The 19074-nt window shown below is 35.3% G+C and overlaps 4 protein-coding genes across 4 annotated transcripts; 3 read left to right on the top strand and 1 right to left on the bottom strand.

The window, feature by feature from the left end:
* The first annotated feature begins 444 nt into the window (after window positions 1-444).
* LOC143588006 (subtilisin-like protease SBT1.5) lies at window positions 445-2589 on the top strand. Its single transcript, XM_077069127.1, has one exon. It carries the CDS (start codon window positions 622-624, stop codon window positions 2356-2358), a length of 1737 nt encoding a protein of 578 aa, XP_076925242.1. The 5' UTR covers window positions 445-621; the 3' UTR covers window positions 2359-2589.
* Window positions 2590-3178: 589 nt separating this feature from the next.
* LOC143588024 (NAD(P)H-quinone oxidoreductase subunit N, chloroplastic-like) lies at window positions 3179-4617 on the bottom strand. Its single transcript, XM_077069145.1, has 4 exons — window positions 4088-4617; window positions 3894-4010; window positions 3667-3752; window positions 3179-3492 (listed from the first exon to the last, which is right to left on the bottom strand). The coding sequence occupies exons 1-4, from the start codon at window positions 4463-4465 to the stop codon at window positions 3429-3431; spliced, it is 645 nt and encodes a 214-aa protein (XP_076925260.1). The 5' UTR covers window positions 4466-4617; the 3' UTR covers window positions 3179-3428.
* Window positions 4618-10034: 5417 nt separating this feature from the next.
* Window positions 10035-11645, top strand: LOC143588005 (ethylene-responsive transcription factor RAP2-12-like). Its single transcript, XM_077069126.1, has 2 exons — window positions 10035-10290; window positions 10797-11645. Exons 1-2 carry the CDS (start codon window positions 10050-10052, stop codon window positions 11444-11446), a joined length of 891 nt encoding a protein of 296 aa, XP_076925241.1. The 5' UTR covers window positions 10035-10049; the 3' UTR covers window positions 11447-11645.
* Window positions 11646-15450: 3805 nt separating this feature from the next.
* Window positions 15451-18916, top strand: LOC143588023 (putative complex I intermediate-associated protein 30). The gene is made up of 8 exons (XM_077069144.1): window positions 15451-15519; window positions 15738-15802; window positions 15912-16025; window positions 16291-16347; window positions 16421-16512; window positions 16639-16719; window positions 16818-16916; window positions 18728-18916. The coding sequence occupies exons 2-8, from the start codon at window positions 15751-15753 to the stop codon at window positions 18914-18916; spliced, it is 684 nt and encodes a 227-aa protein (XP_076925259.1). The 5' UTR covers window positions 15451-15519; window positions 15738-15750.
* Window positions 18917-19074: the final 158 nt, after the last annotated feature.

Below are 19074 nucleotides of genomic sequence, written 5' to 3'. Positions count from 1 at the left end.
CACTCTTTCAATCTTCATCTTCATATCTAATCTCCGGCCATTGCCTCCATGGCCGCCGGCTTCACCTTCTTCTCAACCTGTTGTTTCTTCTTCTTCTTCTTCTTTCTCTCACTCACACTTTCCACTTCCCACCAAACCAAAACCACATTCATCGTTCGAGTCCAACACGACGCCAAACCCTCTGTCTTCCCAACACACACCCACTGGTACCACTCCACCCACATCCCCATTATCCACACCTACCACACCGTCTTCCACGGCTTCTCCGCCCAGCTCTCCGCCCTCGAAGCTTCCAACCTCCTATCCACTCCATCCGTACTCTCCGTCATCCCTGAACAAGTCCGTCAACTCCACACCACCCGTTCGCCTGAGTTCCTAGGCCTCAAAACATCAGACAACGCAGGCTTATTAAAAGAATCTGACTTCGGGTCGGATCTGGTTATCGGTGTTCTGGATACTGGAATTTGGCCCGAGAGGGAGAGCTTTAACGACAGAGGCTTAAGTCACGTGCCAATTAAATGGAAAGGCACGTGCGTTGGTGCTGGCGTGTCGTTCCCGTGTAACCGGAAGCTAATCGGAGCTAAATACTTCTCCGCCGGATACGAAGCCACCAACGGCAAAATGAACGACACACTGGAGCACCGGTCTCCAAGAGACTCCGACGGCCACGGTACACACACGGCATCAATCGCCGCCGGCAGGTACGTGTTTCCGGCGTCTACGTTAGGTTATGCCCGCGGTGTGGCCGCCGGAATGGCGCCGAAAGCTCGTCTGGCGGCGTATAAGGTGTGCTGGCTCGCCGGTTGTTTCGATTCTGATATTCTTGCTGCATTTGACGCCGCCGTGGCCGACGGCGTCGACGTCATATCGTTAAGTGTCGGCGGCGTTGTGGTACCGTACTACCTCGACGCAATCGCCATCGGAGCTTACGGCGCCTCCGACCACGGCGTTTTTGTTTCGGCTTCAGCTGGTAACGGTGGTCCCGGCGGACTGACTGTTACTAACGTTGCGCCGTGGGTGGCCACTGTCGGTGCCGGAGCGATTGATCGTGACTTTCCCGCCGACGTGAAATTAGGTAACGGGAAACTGATTCCGGGTGTGAGCGTCTACGGCGGACCCGCATTGGCGCAACACCGTCTCTATCCGTTGATTTACGCTGGGAATGAAGCCGGTGACGGTTACTCGGCTTCCTTGTGTCTAGAAGGTTCGTTAAACCCGAATTCGGTTAAGGGTAAAATCGTTTTATGCGATAGGGGAATCAATTCAAGAGTTGCCAAAGGTGAAGTAGTTAAGAAAGCAGGCGGAATCGGTATGATATTAGCGAATGGCGTCTTCGATGGCGAGGGTTTAGTCGCCGACTGCCACGTTTTACCCGCTACATCGGTCGGTGCGTCCTCCGGTGACGAGATAAGGAGGTACATTATGTTGGGTACAAAATCGAAATCTCCCCCGAAAGCCACGATTATTTTTAAAGGAACTAGAATAAACGTCCGGCCCGCACCAGTTGTCGCCTCGTTTTCGGCCCGTGGACCGAACCCGGAATCACCCGAGATTTTGAAACCGGACTTTATTGCTCCGGGTCTTAATATTCTTGCAGCGTGGCCGGATAAAGTTGGCCCGTCTGGCCTTGCGTCTGATAACCGAAAAACGGAATTCAACATATTGTCGGGTACGTCCATGGCTTGCCCTCATGTGTCCGGTTTAGCTGCTCTGTTGAAAGCAGCCCACCCGGAATGGAGTCCGGCTGCAATCAGATCCGCATTCATTACAACTGCTTATACAGTAGATAACCGAGGGGAGATAATGATAGATGAGTCGACCGGGAACTCATCGACAGTGATGGATTTTGGGGCGGGCCATGTTCACCCGCAAAAAGCAATGGACCCTGGTTTAGTATACGACATTAGTTCATATGATTACATTGATTTCCTGTGTAACTCAAATTACACAACCAAAAACATCCAGGTGATCACCAGGAAACATTCGGACTGTAGCCGTGCAAGAAAGGCAGGACATTCAGGAAACCTTAACGTCCCGTCTATGACGGCTGTTTTCCAACAATACGGGAAGCGGAAAATGTCAACTCACTTCATAAGAACAGTGACAAACGTAGGTGAGGGGAGTTCGGTTTACAGCGTGACCATAAGGCCACCTCGAGGGGTGAATGTGACGGTGGAGCCAATGAAGCTTGCATTCAGGCGTGTTGGGCAGAAGCTTAACTTTATGGTGAGGGTAAAAGTGGTAGCTCTAAAGCTGTCTGCGGGGAGTTCGGTCACCAAAAGCGGGTCGATTGAGTGGTCAGACGGTAAACATGTTGTAAGAAGTCCAGTGGTTGTGACAATGCAAGAGCCACTGTGACTATGAATGAGTGGTTGGGTTTGAAGAGTGTTTAATTACGTACGGTTGTTTTGTTAGTTGAATGAATGTGAGTAGTATGCATGTATTTAAATCAGAAACAAAGGACATATCATATCCATCTTGGACTTGGGAGTATGTTTTTGTATAATTAATGTGATCTGGTGTATGTTTAATTTGTTATTATCTATATGACAAGAGTTTTAATATTGTAACCTATAAACTCAAAAAACCCCTTTTGTATGATTTTATTTATAAGAAGGAAAAAAGAATTTCGTTGTTTCTATAAAAGGACTTGCTTATGTTTTTACAATATTTGAATGTTATTAGTATAAATGGTTTTCTTTCTCATATAAGATCATATTATTATTATTATTGTAATGACAACTTTTGCTTCATATTTGTTAATACATAAATAAGTAACTTTAAACTAGAAGCAGTGAGAAAACAAGAAAGTACAGAAAGCGTAGGGTACCGTCTGAGACTAATCAGGCCCAATGGACCATACCTTGGGACCACAATTCTATGGTTGGGTTCTAAATTTCTACTACTGTCCATCGCGATTTGGATTCATTATATTAAATATAGCTTTTCACTTTTTGCTAACAAGAAAAATAAGGTAATTCACCCACAGTGAAAATATCTAGTGTTATATCATCATAGGTAAATAATATAATGTTGTGGCCTTCGTTAGTTTGTTGATGATATATTATTATTATTTCATATGTTACAAAAAGGTACATATGTATAGCATAACTACACGTTTTAAAGCTGTGTTGTTTGAATCATTATTAAAACCAATTGCACCAATGACCAACCAACCTAATAAATTACAATGCTACAAAAATATAAGTCTGATTCAGTTTGTGAGCCTAATGACTTTGGGCTTTCGGTTGCTTTTCTTTTTCCCTTTTTGAAGAAAAACAAATATCAAGCTACATTTACACGCGTTTAAGAATAAATCGTTGGCAATATAAACTGGTCGTTCATAACCTTTTGTGTATACACATGCATGGTGTTCATCTTGAACAATGAATATCCGGTTTATTATTAACTGCTTGATTTTGTGCGTATCATACAGCTTCATTTGCAGTTAATCCAGCAATGTCCTTGAGTGGTGTCCACACGAATTTTCTCCTGCAGGTTTTGCCACAGTTCGCTTAGAAAAACATCACACGAATCTTAAATCCATTTGCATGTGTGTTTATCGAAAATGGGTCAAATAGAAAAATAGCTACCGAACGGGTCAAATTATACCACCTCTAACTGGTGTGTTTATGCAAACATTATTATTATATTAAAATAGCATACCAATTGCCGCATTCTGCAATCACCCTAACTTTGGGCCGGAGTGACGGAAGCAGTGCAAGAAACTGTAGTTCTGCTTTCGAAAGAACCTGCAGCAAGAAAATTATAAATTAAAATAATTAACACGTACATTTTTAACACGCACATTAAAAATTAAAATAATTATCACAGGGGTCTAGCAGGTTGGGTAACGGGTCAAAATATATGATAAAAGAGTTTTGTGTTCAAACCTTGGCTTCTAGGATCCAGAGCACCAAACCTTTAGCATCTGGAGGAAGCAACGATAGGCGATAATCAACCTCCGGTGGAAAATACCAGCGTGCAATCGGTTGCTTTCCTACATGAGCCTGCAATAATAATATTCCATATATTAAAAACTTTGAAAGAATTAATATATTCAAATTCAAATGAAAAACACACTGACAGGACAAACAGGATGAAGCTTGGTTAATGTAGTCTCAGGGTCACCTAGACCTCGAGCCGATAGGTCCAGGAAGCGGTAGCCTTGGTACCTAAGGCGGTTAAGATAGCGACCCTCATATCCTCCTTCATGGGGAGAATATATGGCTATGGCTTTGTGTTCTTCAACATCCGCTAGCCATTTACCAAGATCCGGCTTTAAAAGATCGCCTCCAACGAAATCTGAAAATTCGCGCGAACATTTTATTATTGGCCCTCCTTTGTAGTACTTAGTTTGTGTGATCAGTCCTTTCTTAGTAGTCGGGTTTACTAGCCGATTGTGGTGACGGTGATGTGAGGAAGGTAGAAGGGCTGAATGATAAGAGCAGGCTATGGTTGCCATTTTCTGAAAATGTTACAAGATTGAAATTTGACATTTTGGAAAACATGCATGTGGATGGATTGAGGGTATGGTGGGAAAACAAGATAAGGGTACTTGTGGTTTTAAATTGCTTTCTTCATTTTATGTTTATGCTCTTATGTTCTATATTGCCAAATAAATGTTAATCTTATTATGTAATTTCTGTAATTTTCATTATTGTATTAACAATATATGATCATTTTCTTGACAATATTTCACTAAATGGTTAAAGTTTAAAATTTTCATCAATTACCCGTGTAATACACGGGCCGCAAACTAGTACATAATAGATTCACCTATTGCTTCTCAAAGATTCATAAGACATTCAAAATAAAAAGAGCTAAATGGTACACTTTAGACAACCAATATGTGATGATCATGAAAGTAATACCAGATGGTGCATGCTTCTTCTATTAACTTCAATTGTGGAACCTGACATTTGAAAGCCTGGCGAAGAAATCCTTAAGCACTCATACCTATAATAAATAGAGAAATTAACGATCATTACTAAATGAGAACTGAATTTGGAATGCATATAACAATTGGGTTTGTGGGCCAAGGGTCGACTCTACCTCTTGGGCTGCTCTTGTACCTTTGATGGTATTCATCACATTTGGTCCATTTGGAGCATCAAGAAATCTATGAAATTACAACAGTGACAAAAAAAAAAAAAAAGCAAACGCAAAATGTGGACTAGACAATTCAAAGTCCCACCACTGGTCTCATGGCAGCAAAGCAATAACATGTTTTTGCTTAAATTTATTTGTATGAAATACGTCTTTTCACATACATTATATATTGTTTGCTTAAATTTATTTGTATTTTTATTATTTGATTATCCCGTGTATTACATGGGTTTCACGAGATTATCAAATAATATAAATACAAGTTAAGCATTGTGTATAAAATGTATATGAAAAAATGTATTACATCTATATGTTTATTGGAAAATGTTTATGAAGTAACTTGTGTTGACCAGTAACATAAATGGACCTATTTCAACTCACACCCGTTTTCTCTTATAAAAATGAATAATAGACAAGTAATGCAAAAACATTCTTCTACGCTATTTCTATGCTATGGGCACAAAGAAGTTTTGAGCTTACAATCTATGATAGACGTCCACATCTTTTTACCCCGATTGAAAAACTTGGTAATGTTAACGTTTTCAACTCCAACCCGTTTTCTCTTATAAAAACGAATAATAGACAAAATAATGTTTATAGGTTAGGGCCAACGTGTTGATCAATAAAAAAAGAAAACATATTTCAACTCAAACCATTTTTAAGTTTCAAAAGACGAATATTTGACAAAATAGTGTTTATAGCCTTATAGGTCCAACCCAATTTGTTTTGACCAGCAACATGAAATGGCTTTTTTTAAGTCAAGTAGTTTTTTTGACTTTTTGTTACTAACATGTTAGGCTTCCTAACACATGGTCACAGATGAGTTAGAGGTGTATATTTTTGGAATTCTAAAGTTTCAGGGATAAAATTGAAATATCTTTCACCTAATCACAATCTATGTGGCCCGTGTATTCACATCGATTAATTTTCAATAATTGGGAATGGGGCAGGATAGGTGGAAGTATTTGGGCTTTGGAAGGGTCTCCAACTCACTTTAATCACTTGCCCTTTGGCGTTAACGAGTGATTAATTTGGTTAAACACTCGAATCTTTAACCTATTTACATATATTATTATTGCATTTTAAGTCGTATTAACTATTTATTATAAAGCCAACATGTAATTTTTTTTATTTAATTTATCTAGAATGCCATTATGTTTACTCGAGTATTTTCAATTGGAAGGCTAGTAATTTATTAATTAAGATGAATGGGATGTTAGTATTATTTTATTGCCACCTTCTCAAGTGGATTCCTCGTTCCTGTATATTGGTTGCAAGTTGCATTCAAAATAATATGCACACGACAATAGTGAGCCATTGTTCTTATCTACTTAGCTTCATTATATAACAAACATAGACCTTACGCGCGCACACACATTATTAATTTTATATCTTGTTAATCTATAGAAAAGAATAAAAGCTGAAAGTATATATACATAACGAGTTAATTTGACACGACTCGGGTTTAAGTAAGTTTATGTCAGTTCGTATAAAAAATAAGCATACCCCATTAGTATATTCCAAATAATATAAAACTTTATATATTATAAGTATTAAGAAAAACAAATATAAGTAAAATTAGTTATATTAATATAATATTAAAAAGAAAATAAACAAGAGGCTAACACGTCTTTTACAATGTGTTTTAGATACTAACACGTCATTGACCATGTCTTTGAATATCTAACTCATCTTTGACGATGTATTAGGAAGTCTAACGCATCTTTAACAATGTGTTTTACAAACACATCATTAAAGATGCTTTAGATTTTATAACACATCATCAAAAATGTATTAAAGGGGGTCATTTTTTTAATTCTAAAATTTTGAGAATAAAAATAAAATCTCTTTTTAAACCAGGTCTATTTAAGAATTTCCCCGTTATGAAATGCATAAAACAAAAACAAAAAAAGTGGTATTTCTTCTGTTACGTTGGTTTGTCATCGTATTTGTATGTGTTGAAAAGCGTAGCTTTGAGCAGAGGCCCGACACATACATTAGGTTCACGTGTCAAGGAAGTCACAACGACCGTGCCTCGCACACTGCAGGCCCCACCTTGTCTTTGTCTATACCTCGTTTGTCGTTTTCCATTGGCCGATGGCTAATTCTGATGCATGTATATATCTATCATTGTTTTCATAAACAAACAAATAATATCAAAAGCCCATACCAGCCATCATCTTTCCTATTAATTTCATTTCATGCCATCTGTTTATCTTTTAATATCCATCCACTTATATATTTTTCAAATTATACATCACCTAAAGAAAAAATGTCATAGAATGGTATTTGTTTTTCGTCATTCGTTCTATTTAGGTCCCTTATGTAAACTTTTTTAAAATCGGGTCACCAAATCTTTAAATCAAACTTCACCGGTTCTTTTAAATCTTTAAATCGAATTCACGTCAACCTGCAGTTATACCACACTGTCACGTGAGTTTCGCCTATCGACTACAAAATATTGTTAATATGTTATATACAAGTGTCAATGTTATTATTTGTGTTTACTTTTTTAAGTTTATTATAGTTACCGTTACAAACTTAACGAGTACCGGTTAAATTCGCATCATTGATAGGTTTTGTTATCTAGTTTTATTTTGCATAAGAAAACCACGTGACACATTCATAGAATATGTTTCGTCTCTCGTTGGATTTTTTTCTTTTTTTAAGAAAAAATTCAAAAACGTCACAAAGCCAAACCTTCAAGTTTGGATTATACACTTTTGTTTAGATTAATACCTGCAATATATATTAATCATACTTATTGTCAACAACCTTAATCTAACATCATATATTGCTTGGGACTTGGGAGTGTGGATGGCACTTACGGTTTCATAAAATAATATATACATGCAACTATGATGCAAGTGGCATAAAAATATAAACTTTGACGATGTCTTTCTCCAGTGACGGAGCTAGGAAATTTTTTTTATGGGTTCAGAAGTTTTTGGTGATCGATTTGTTTCCGTCATTAAAGTTTTCGGGCCCGGATGGGCCGGGTCCGTCATTCGGCCCAATAAATAAAATATAATATCACAACCATAACCAAAGTACATTATAAACATTAAAATAAAATACAAAGTCAAATTAAATAAAAATGTTTACAAATTTTAATTGTTCAATACGCGTTTTCATGTATTGAAAACAAATCATAAAATCTTCGACCACGACTATCAGAAAACTTATTTTCAATATACAAACTGCAAACATTGTTCATATAACCGATACACATACGAGTAGTTCAAATATTTATTTTAAAAAGATGATGGAGGAAATCAAATTTTAAGGAGTATATTCGTATGGATAAAAATAGGGGGCGACGAGAGGAATTCGATTGGTCGAGTTTGTGTAATTGTACATTTAAAAAAAAATTGAAGTTTGGTGTTGTACGTTCCTCTGTTTCAAACTTCTTGCTAGGCATTAGAGTTTTTTTAATAATAATATAGCCGTTAAAAATAATAAAAGTAAATATAGATCAATGATGACAACCATTAAACAAAATATGGTGCTACGTGTATTATTATAATTTAAACAATATTTGTCTGGACTTATATTTTGTTAACGCAAATAAATTGACAAGACTTCTCCTCCATGGATGCCCTAAAATTAAATGGCATGTACTCAAAGCTTAAGAAAAAGGCATCGTTGTCTCTCTCTCTAAAATTCAAGTTTTTGTTTTTTCACCGGCGAAAGGTGAAACGTTTCCAAAGATTTCGTGACACCGGGTTCGTTCGTCCAAAAAGAATGAGTTCGCTCGTTAAATCGTACCTATAAGTTATATATAAAACCGAAAATGGACCGGGTTCGACTGAACCCGGTGTCATGAATGTGGCTCCGCCACTGTCTTTCTCTCAATTAGTAGGTGAGTTAGGAATATGTCTGACTCAGCACCATATTTTTCACCGTAACGTATCCTTAAGCACCGGTCAAATGACAGGTTAACTCAGTATACCTTTTGTTTTAACCGTTATGTGAAACAATCCATCTATTATAATAAACTATTTAATTTGATAAAATATAGTTTTTTTTAAGTTAATCATGTAATTTCTATACTTTAATTGTATTTATTATTTTGAGCTTCCCGTGTATCACACGAATTCTAAAGCTAGTTTATTTTACATTAGCATATTTAAATTCAAACATATAACAAATTTATTTTAACAATTTATAAGTTTATTAACTTAAGCTTAAGCATCGGTTTAGACCACTTTACACAATAAAAAAACGTTAATTAAATGAGACAAATCAGAATTCTAAATTTGATGGTTGTCATTGAAAGTTATATAAGTTACGTATATAAATTAAATACTAATACCTTTCTTTTACTTTTGGGTTTCAAAAGTAAGTCGTATAGATATGAAAGATCTTTTTTGATGGCTATATGTTGGAAAATGAACTTTTACAATAATATATGACTTCTTTTTAATGGATCGAATGTTCTTCTTCTTCTTGTTTTTTCTTAAATACACAAAACTTCATATTTTACAAAGTTAAATATCTTGGCATAGTAAATAATTAAGGGTTTAGCAAGTTGAAAGTTAAAACTTTTATCAGAATGTTAACAATTAGTTGAAGTAATGGTGGAAAATTTAAATAAATTACAAGATGTAGCTATAAATATAAAATATCAATAGACAAAGGTAATTAATATTTTCTTAAGTAATTTAGTTTATCAAAATATCTTATTTATTTTCTAAAGATTACTGTAGATACGTTTAACAAGTTATCATTATTAAAGTGATGTTAAAATATTATATACCTAATCTTTTGCAAATTTTGTGTGTAGCACAAAGGGTAAAAAGGTGTTTAAAGCCATTGTTCCTGCCAACTTGGTGAAGTATATAAAAAACTCATCTCTTCTTGTAGCAACAATTATTTGTTTTGCTCCGATCACCAACTTGAAATTATTATTATTATTATTATTCATATCACCTGCAAATATGTGTGGAGGTGCCATCCTCTCTAATATCATAGCCGCCCCCACGGCTAGTCGTTCTCGCCGTTTAACCGCCGCAGATCTTCTCCGGGATACCGATTTATCAAACAACTACTACTTCTCAAAGCCACCCCCACCATCATCAGATGACTTCGAAGCTGACTTCCAGGGATTCAAAGACCGGATTCAGGATAACAATAAGCCTATGCCTTTTGTTTTCTCAGCCAACAATAACTCATCTGCAGGTAATTCACTTTTTTTCATTTATAATAATTTCAAGAATTAATTTGTTATAATTATATTACAAGTCATCATGAACTTGAAGCTTCTAGATCTGGCTTATCATATTTGATTAATTCATGACGTCATCTATCGAATCTAGTCTGTTCTTGTTATCAATTGCGTATTTGTATTATATATATTTAAATAATGAAATTTGAAGTTGCATTAATTCGCTAGTTTTTTTGAATAGCAAAACTAATTGGTTGTGAAAATTAATAAATTGACAGATCTTTAAGTTGTTTAAATTGATTATTTATATCTATGGATTCATATTTTTAAATTCTTTTAGATTAATGACGTCATCTATAGAAACTAGTCTGTTCTAGTTATGAATTCCTATATGTTAATTGTAATAATATATATTTGGCTTTTTTTAAATAGCAGCCGTTTAAAAAATATATTCATATTTCAGATCTTTAATTAAGTTGTTTAAATTGATTGATTACATCTATGGATTAATAATATTTAGGTTCCAAATCTATGAAATCTGATGATGATCATGATCATTCTGGCTCCAAGAAAAGGAAGAACCAATACCGAGGGATCCGTCAACGTCCATGGGGCAAATGGGCTGCTGAGATACGCGATCCGAGTAAAGGTGTCCGTGTTTGGCTCGGGACCTTTAATACCGCAGAAGAAGCTGCGAGGGCTTATGACGCTGAAGCCAGAAGGATCCGTGGTCCCAAGGCTAAGGTCAACTTTCCCGATACACCCGCTAATAAGCCTAAACACCACAAACTAACTTCTAATATGGAAGAGAAACCACATGTTAATCCTGCAACACCAAAAAGCGGTCTCTTTAGTTTCACCTCTGATCAAAGTAGCAACTCTTTCGATTTCCCATGGGTCGAAAACTGTGTAAAATCTCCTGAGATTTCTTCCGCTTTTATGGAAGATGCTGCTGCTACTGCCAAAAAGCCGAAACTAGAGTCGGTGAATTTGGTGTCGGATTGTAACGACGATATGTTCTTTGAGATGCCGTATGTTGAAGGTAACTGGGATGTTGCTTCTATGGATGCTTTCCTGAATGGAGATCTGAATCAGGATGGTGGTAATGTGATGGATCTTTGGGGCTTTGATGATCTTCCTGTGATGATGAATGGTGTTTTTTTTAATTAATTAAATAGTTTATTGTGTGTTTGTTTGTAAATAAGGCTTTACATTGTCAAGTAGCATATCCCCTTTTATGTAAAGCTTATATGCTTTGACTATTGTCTGTCTATTGAGGATGATCTTTAAATTATGTAATGGCATATTGTGTTTCATAAGTGTGTTAGAACTCCGTTTATATGTTAAGCTTAAAAGATTTTGAACTCTAGTATTTAATAATTAGTAGTATTGATCATCTTGGGCAAGTTTTTATATGGTCCCGATTTTCCTCAAAACCCCATTGTAGCTATTAGTTTTACCGGTTGTAATGACGGTACAACTGATTGAACCAAAACTAACAAATGAGTCTAAGCATGACAAAGATTAAGAATTCTATACTGAGTAGATGAATACTAATTCATATTGGGCTGCAAATAGTACTGACATATGTATTCTTGTAGTAGGGGAATAAGGGCACATAAAAACACACAATTCATCCATTGTAGGATAGATTCATACGCCTCCTAGATAGTAATGACGTATGTGTTCTCTTAAGATATACAGGGAAGTTATAATCTGACTACGTCACTACGGATGGTGTGACATCACAAGCTTCATGATGAAGGACTAGTAGAGTCCCCATAACATAGACATGATTAGGAATTAATGCAGTACACAGTAATGAAGAATACATAGAAAAAAAACTTATAATCAAATCTTTTAGGCCGGGACCATGCATGATTTCATATATGAAACATGTGATACTAAATACAGTGTACACAATGTCACGACAATCTTATCATATCTACCATTATAATAAAAGACTACTTACTTGTGTCACTTGTCACTACCTTAGCTATTCTTATTTTTTTAGCCTTTTTTCAAAAACATAATTTCAACAAACATTATTTTGGATCTGGTCAACTCATTTACTATGCATCCTAAAAATTCGAATTCTTTGTTTATATGGAAAATTACAATCATGATTTACTAGCTACTTAACACTTTTCATTATGTCTTTTTTTTCATAACTAAGATACCATTAGTTGTTTGTTTTTTAATTATTCATATTTTTGTTGACTATATTTTGCTTAATGTCATAATGTGCAAAGTTTTAACATTTTCATTAAAATCACTTTATTTAATATTTTTAAAATTAAGAGAATTTTAGGTAAATATTAAACCCATTATTAGTTTTAGCTGAAACTTTGGAAACCTACAATTTTGTACTCTAATCATACAAATAATTATTAGTCTCAAACCTTAATATCAAGTATTAAATTATATTTTTTCCTTATTAATACATATATAAGTGTGAAAACTATGTGTTTAATATTTCAACAACTTTCCAAATGAAATTATCTAATCACAAGGGATATGTATCAAATTATAGATATTCATTATTTAACACGTTTAACTAATATAAATGTGAGTGATTTGATTTTTCAGTTTTTCCTAAATATAAATCAATAAATTATGTTAGGTAGATTATTTTAAGGAAGAAATCAAGGGTCTAATATGATCAAGCTATAATAGCGGTTTTTTTTTATTTAATTTGGTCAGCTCATTTACCATGATTGTTTCCTGTAAATCTGAATTCTTTCATTATTTTGAAAACTACAATCATGATTTTTTAATTGTTTTAAATAATTATAGAGATAGAGATATATCAATTTAATTAAATATTGCAACTTCTTTTTAAAATAATCCCTAATCATATGGGATTAGTATTCAAAGTTTAAAACATTCTTTATCTAATATTTTCAAGTACTATATATAAGAACATCATGTGATACATTGCTAACTCATACAGTAATCAACGTTTTCACAAACTATGACAAACATGTTAGTATTCCTTTTTCATATTTACTAGCTACTTAAAACTTTTCATTATGTCTTTTTTTTTTCATAACTAAGATACCATTAGTTGTTTGTTTTTTAATTATTCATATTTTTGTTGACTATATTTTGCTTAATGTCATAATGTGCTTAATGGTGATAGCAAATTTAACCACTGTGATAAAGGTTATGACCTCAACTTGACTAGTCTGTTTATTTACTATATATGTATTGCTTTGTAGGAACATCATCAACAAGCTTCCTCTTCAACTCAAATGATGAATTATAATGTAGTGGAACCCACGAAAGCTACCTTACTTGGATTGATGGCAAATAGTATTTTTATCAATCTAGTAATTTTTTCTATGAATTTTGTTTGGTGGAGGTTTTTGTGTGTTCTTCTACTGTCTCTTTGTATAGGAAAATTGGTTTTTATTGGTCCCAACTATCGTCTTTTGGTCACTGCCGGTCCTAACTAACGAATTGGCTGCTGACGGTCCCAACTTTTAACGTATTTGTTTCTAACGGTCCGTGACTAACAGAATTTTAACGTCGTTAGTTTCAGGTCGCCGGAAAAACGTTTTTTCCCGGAAAACACACATTTACCGCGGACCGTCAGGATTCTGTTAGCCACGGACCGTTAGGAACAAATACGTTAATTGGGCATCACTGTCTTTTTTTCTTTAAATTATTTATATTATATGTTTTGATTAAATCATCACACGTATTTAAGGAAATAAGTTAGTGAAAACCACATGTCGACGAGATAAATATAATGACGTGACAAGGGTGTAAACGAGCTGAGACCCAGCTCAACTAGGCTTGAGCCCGACTTGTTTTGACTTATGAGAGCTCGAGTTCGGCTTGATTCGAGCCCTTTTTCTAGTGCTTGAGTTTGGCTCGTTGGTTTTTCAAGCCTGGTACTCGGCTCGAGCTTGTGAAATACCTTAAATAAGCCAAAGCCCGATACACAATGCTTGATGAACCTAAACGAGCTTTATTTGAGGTTGGAATAAGGTGGACTCATTTCAATCCAAGTTAAAGTAATTCACAAACAAACGGCTAAACTAGGCCTAGGAATGGCAACGGGGCGGGTTTGGGGCGGGTTTTGCTTAACCCGAACCCGAACCCGAAACCAAAAACCATCCCCGTACCCGCCCCATTACCCGTCGGGTTTAATTCGGGGATTCCCCGTTTGGTTTTTTGTACCCCCCCGACCCGCCCCGTCCCCGAACCCGAAAACCCGAAACCGATCCGACCCGACCCGAAATTGGTTCACATAGAAGAATACTTAACTTGCTTAACACATAGAAGAATACTTAACTTGCTTTATCTTCATGATTCAGAAAAACTTAAAAACCTAATTAATTAACAAAACAAATCAAAATATAATAGTTACAAAGAATTAGTCCAGCAATCAACGATTAGAATCGATTAAACACACTATTTCTCCTAACCTAAAAAACAATTAAATATTAAGTCAGCATACGCTTCTTCAGATCTAACTCACAGCAGCAAATTCACATTAAAATTCACAACTACTAGAATAACGAATATCATTCCAATTATATATTAAAAATGGTTACGGTTTTAAACAAATCTGATACGCTTTTAACAATTATAATTCCAATTAAACACAAATATCGTTCCAACTAAACGCATCTTCAACAACAAAATCAAATGCAGGACAGAGAGAACATCAAATAGTCGCAATTTACATACCAGGAGTTATCGATGAAATATGATGTTGATGAAGAAGCAAGTGTGACTGTGTGAGTGCTTGTTAACCCTAAATCCTTTTAACAACCCCAATTTTAATACAAATTGGTATACAAACTACTTCTATTTCTACTACATTTGGGTCAAACGTAATACAAAGGATGAGTGGATGTCTGGATGTAGGTTTAGGTTTTTAATATATATATATATATATATTATTTATATTTATATTTATATATTATATCGGGGCGGGTCGGGGCGGGGTACCTGAACCCAAACCCGAACCCGAACCCGAAACAATCCCCGAAACAATCTCCGAAACCCGACCCGAAACCGAAAAAACAAAACCCGACCCGACCCGAAATAAGCCGGTTTTCGGGTTTCCCCGTCGGATTCGGGGATTTTTGCCATCCCTAACTAGGCCTTAAAAGAAAAATAGTGTAGATGGTCTAAAACATACACCATTTTGTTGAACGCACAAACTCATCGCTTCTTTGTTTCTGCATCTCACGGCAACTTCTTCTTCGTGGAACATTATTCTCGAAGTAAGTAAGATACGATGAGATACTTGCCATTCATTTTAATTTTAATTTTAATTTTAATAATTAGGGTTCGTTATGTTCAATTGTGATACTATATTTATATTTCCACACACATACAGTCGTCGCCTCCCTCTATTTAGGTTAATTTAATTAATTAGTTTCACATTCACTCACTTGCTAGCTAGCTAGCTAGGGCTTTTGATTTTGATTTTTAATTGAAGAAGAACACAAAATATGTCCAAAATTCGAGCTATATGGCAAGCTTCTTTAACCGCCACCAAAAGAGGTACATCTCCAATTCACTTGCTCTATTCATTTCATACCTCCAATTTTAACCACCTTGTTATTATTATTATTATTATTTCATCTCTCATTTTGTATGTATATGTATGTAGCTCTCACTTGGAACATTGATGACTTGATTCCTCCTAGCGAAAGATTTATATACAACTTTAATTCCAAACAAGAGCTTAACAAGTGGCATTTGTATTCTGATTCTCAATATGGAGGTACCTACTACACTGCTCTGCTCTGCTCTGCTTTATATCCATGTATCATAGTCGTTTTAGCTAAATGGCGCGTCTTAATTTATATTGCTATTCTGTTAAAAGGGATTTTTTATTGCTTTGGAGGTTGATTTTCGAATTTTAAGCCCTTACACAGAAAGATCACAATTCAAATTATTATGTGCTTCTCTTGTAATGCTTTTTTTTAAAAGATAAATGTTGTTTGTTATAATTTATAAATAATTGATATGTTAGTGCAACCATACAGGTTTATCATCAGCAGCGTTAGAGATCACCGATGCAGGAAAGGAACAAAGTGGCACTGGTTGGTTATATGTCCAGCAGACTCCTCCATATTTTGGGTGCTTTTAGACTCTTGATTCTTTAAGATATTGTAGGAGTTTTCTCGGGAAATCTGTCTTTGGATGTTACGGAGGGTACAAAATGGAATATTAGCAGGAGTGGCTTCTGTGGAATGAGGTCTAAAAGGGTGTGTTTAATGGCTTTATCCATTTTCATCAATACTTTGTGCCGCTGCTAATCTTCATTTAATCATACGCTGTGTGGCATTAAGCTTTCTAACAACATGTTGCTGGTTCCCTTTTATCGTATGCAGTTTGATGGCTTCATCGATTTAGATCCTTATGATACTATAGCGCTCAAAATTAAAGGAGATGGGAGAAGTTACATATCAACTGTAAGTTCTCTTATCACTCTGTCTTTTTATGTTATGGCATTCTTTTGATTTTGGTTTACATTTTTTATTAGATACTAAAGCTTTAATTTTTAATGCAGATTTATACAGAGAATTGGGTAAATTCGCCTGGACAAATGGAAGATAACTCATGGCAGGCATTTGTTGCTGTGCCTAAAGACAACTGGGTTGTTGCAAAAGTAAGTAATTTAAGTCCTTTACTGTCTTAAATAAGAAAAAAATATATAAGAAAGTACTCTGGTTTTCTCAGGATCAAATTTCTGAAATATTATTAAACATTTTGGTGGTGAGTGATAAACCACAAGTAGACACACACACACACACACACACACATGTAGGGACTTGATACTAAACCAGACACACTTGATACTGAGCCAATTTTAAGTAGAGAACCATGAGAACCGCCTATGTCTGCATATCAGATTTAGCGGGAGAGCAAAGGTGGAGCCGGAGCGATTATGCAGTTACTTAACCACCTTACATATCACAATTAAATCAAAATTTACAAGTGTTTAGTGGTTCACACACTTCTTTACATAAAATTGGTTTTGTATGATTTTATCTATCTCTGTGTATACATATATAGTGAGAGATTACAAGGGAGGTTAAGGAAGGGGTTTGGATAAATCCATATAATACCTTTATCTTTTTGTTTATTCAACCTCTTTTTTGTATTTAATTACACAAATGTCACTATTTGAGCTATTCATGATAGCATCGAGTTGTCTAAATTTGTTGTCGCAGAAAATGTGGTTCATTACAGTACAAAGTGTTTTTCAGAAATCAGAACCAATTATATATTGAGAACCTCGAGAATCACTTTAGCCCTTGTACTATTTGTTAAATAAATTGACTAGAGTGCATGTGGATATTAATATGTTTTGAGATTTTTTTAAAAATATGGTATTGATAGAGTTTTGTCTAGATGCATATACTGAAGAGAGCGGGGAGATAGAAATAAGTTATATTTTCTTTATTCAATTTTACTCTTTTATTGAAGCATTATGTACATGTGCTTATGCGATTCTAAACATAGTATTGACTCTGAAATAGTGAAATGAATGCCCGCCATGTGTCATCATCATCATCATCGTACTCAGTATATCCCACCAATGGCAAAGCTATGGTAGGGTCTGAGGAGGGTAAGATGTAGACAGCCTTACCTCTACCCCATGGGGATAGAGAGGCTGCTTCCGGTGAGACCCCCGGCTCTATAGTAGTTTTGCATCAAGCCTTGGACATAAGGCACATAGCACTCAATCATCGGGACGCTGGCTGATTGGTGCATGTACCCTTGTCTTTCGGCTATCAACGCCACCACATGATGCCTGATTAACCTTCCATCACTTTTAACGTTATTTTCACGAGATTAGTAAAATAACGTCAAAATTAGTGCAATTTTACTTTTGCCCACCCGAGGGTTCACACATATATACATTATATGCGCGCACCGCAAGCAGGGCACATATAATTTTAATGCCCGCCATGTGTGTGTATTCAAATAACTTTAATTTTGGGCAACACATGAATTTAACACATATGTTACACTTTTCTGATTTTAGTAACCGGCTTTATATTACACCAAAATCAGAAATCAACTTACACTATAATACTATATCATCTATTTTAGCAACTTCAACAAGTAGCACATCAACTATTTGCTCATTTTCAAAAATTTCTGACTTGTTTATTTGTTAAAAATAAGAGAAAAATTCATTTTTTTTAATTGTAAGCATAGTAATATTTTAATATATTTTTCTCATAAGCATTTGTTTGCATATGTACTATGTAGCATTTAGATGTGAGCCTGTGCCATATAATCAATTTAATGTAAAATTAGTTAAAAAATGAGATTGGGTAAAGTTTTGTAGAAGCTTTTCTATTTTGCTCGTAGTTTAAAGTTGATTGCTAGAATTATAAAAAAAAGATGTATACTTTTTGTGTTATTTGGCCTTTAATGTTTGTGTGATTTAAGTTTTGACAATTGCAGATTCCTTTGGCACGTTATCTTCCAACATGGAGAGGAAATGTAATCGAAGCAGATATAGAAATGAATCCATCTCGAGTTGTTGGCATGTCACTCTCTGTCAATGCTGAAGGTGGGGTCCCGGGTGCTCAAACTGGCCCAGGTGATTTTCGGTTGGAGATAGATTGGATCAAAGCTCTGAGAACTCAATAAGCTGCTTGGACTCCCTTGTAATTGTAGCTAAAACATGTTTATGTTCTTCTGCTTTAGTTTAATAATAATGGTATATGAAACATAGAAACTTTTTAGCAACAAGAGATGCCTGCTACCTTTTGAATTTTTGTTCGTGATTTGATGAGGATCTTATGAGT

This window comes from Bidens hawaiensis, unplaced genomic scaffold (assembly GCF_021521415.1).
Source record: "Bidens hawaiensis isolate Kalapana, Puna unplaced genomic scaffold, B.hawaiensis_p1.1 tig00035949_1, whole genome shotgun sequence".
NCBI lineage: Eukaryota > Viridiplantae > Streptophyta > Magnoliopsida > Asterales > Asteraceae > Bidens > Bidens hawaiensis.
The sequence above is the reverse complement of the archived record's forward strand: the minus strand, read 5'-3'. Positions and strand labels throughout refer to the sequence as shown.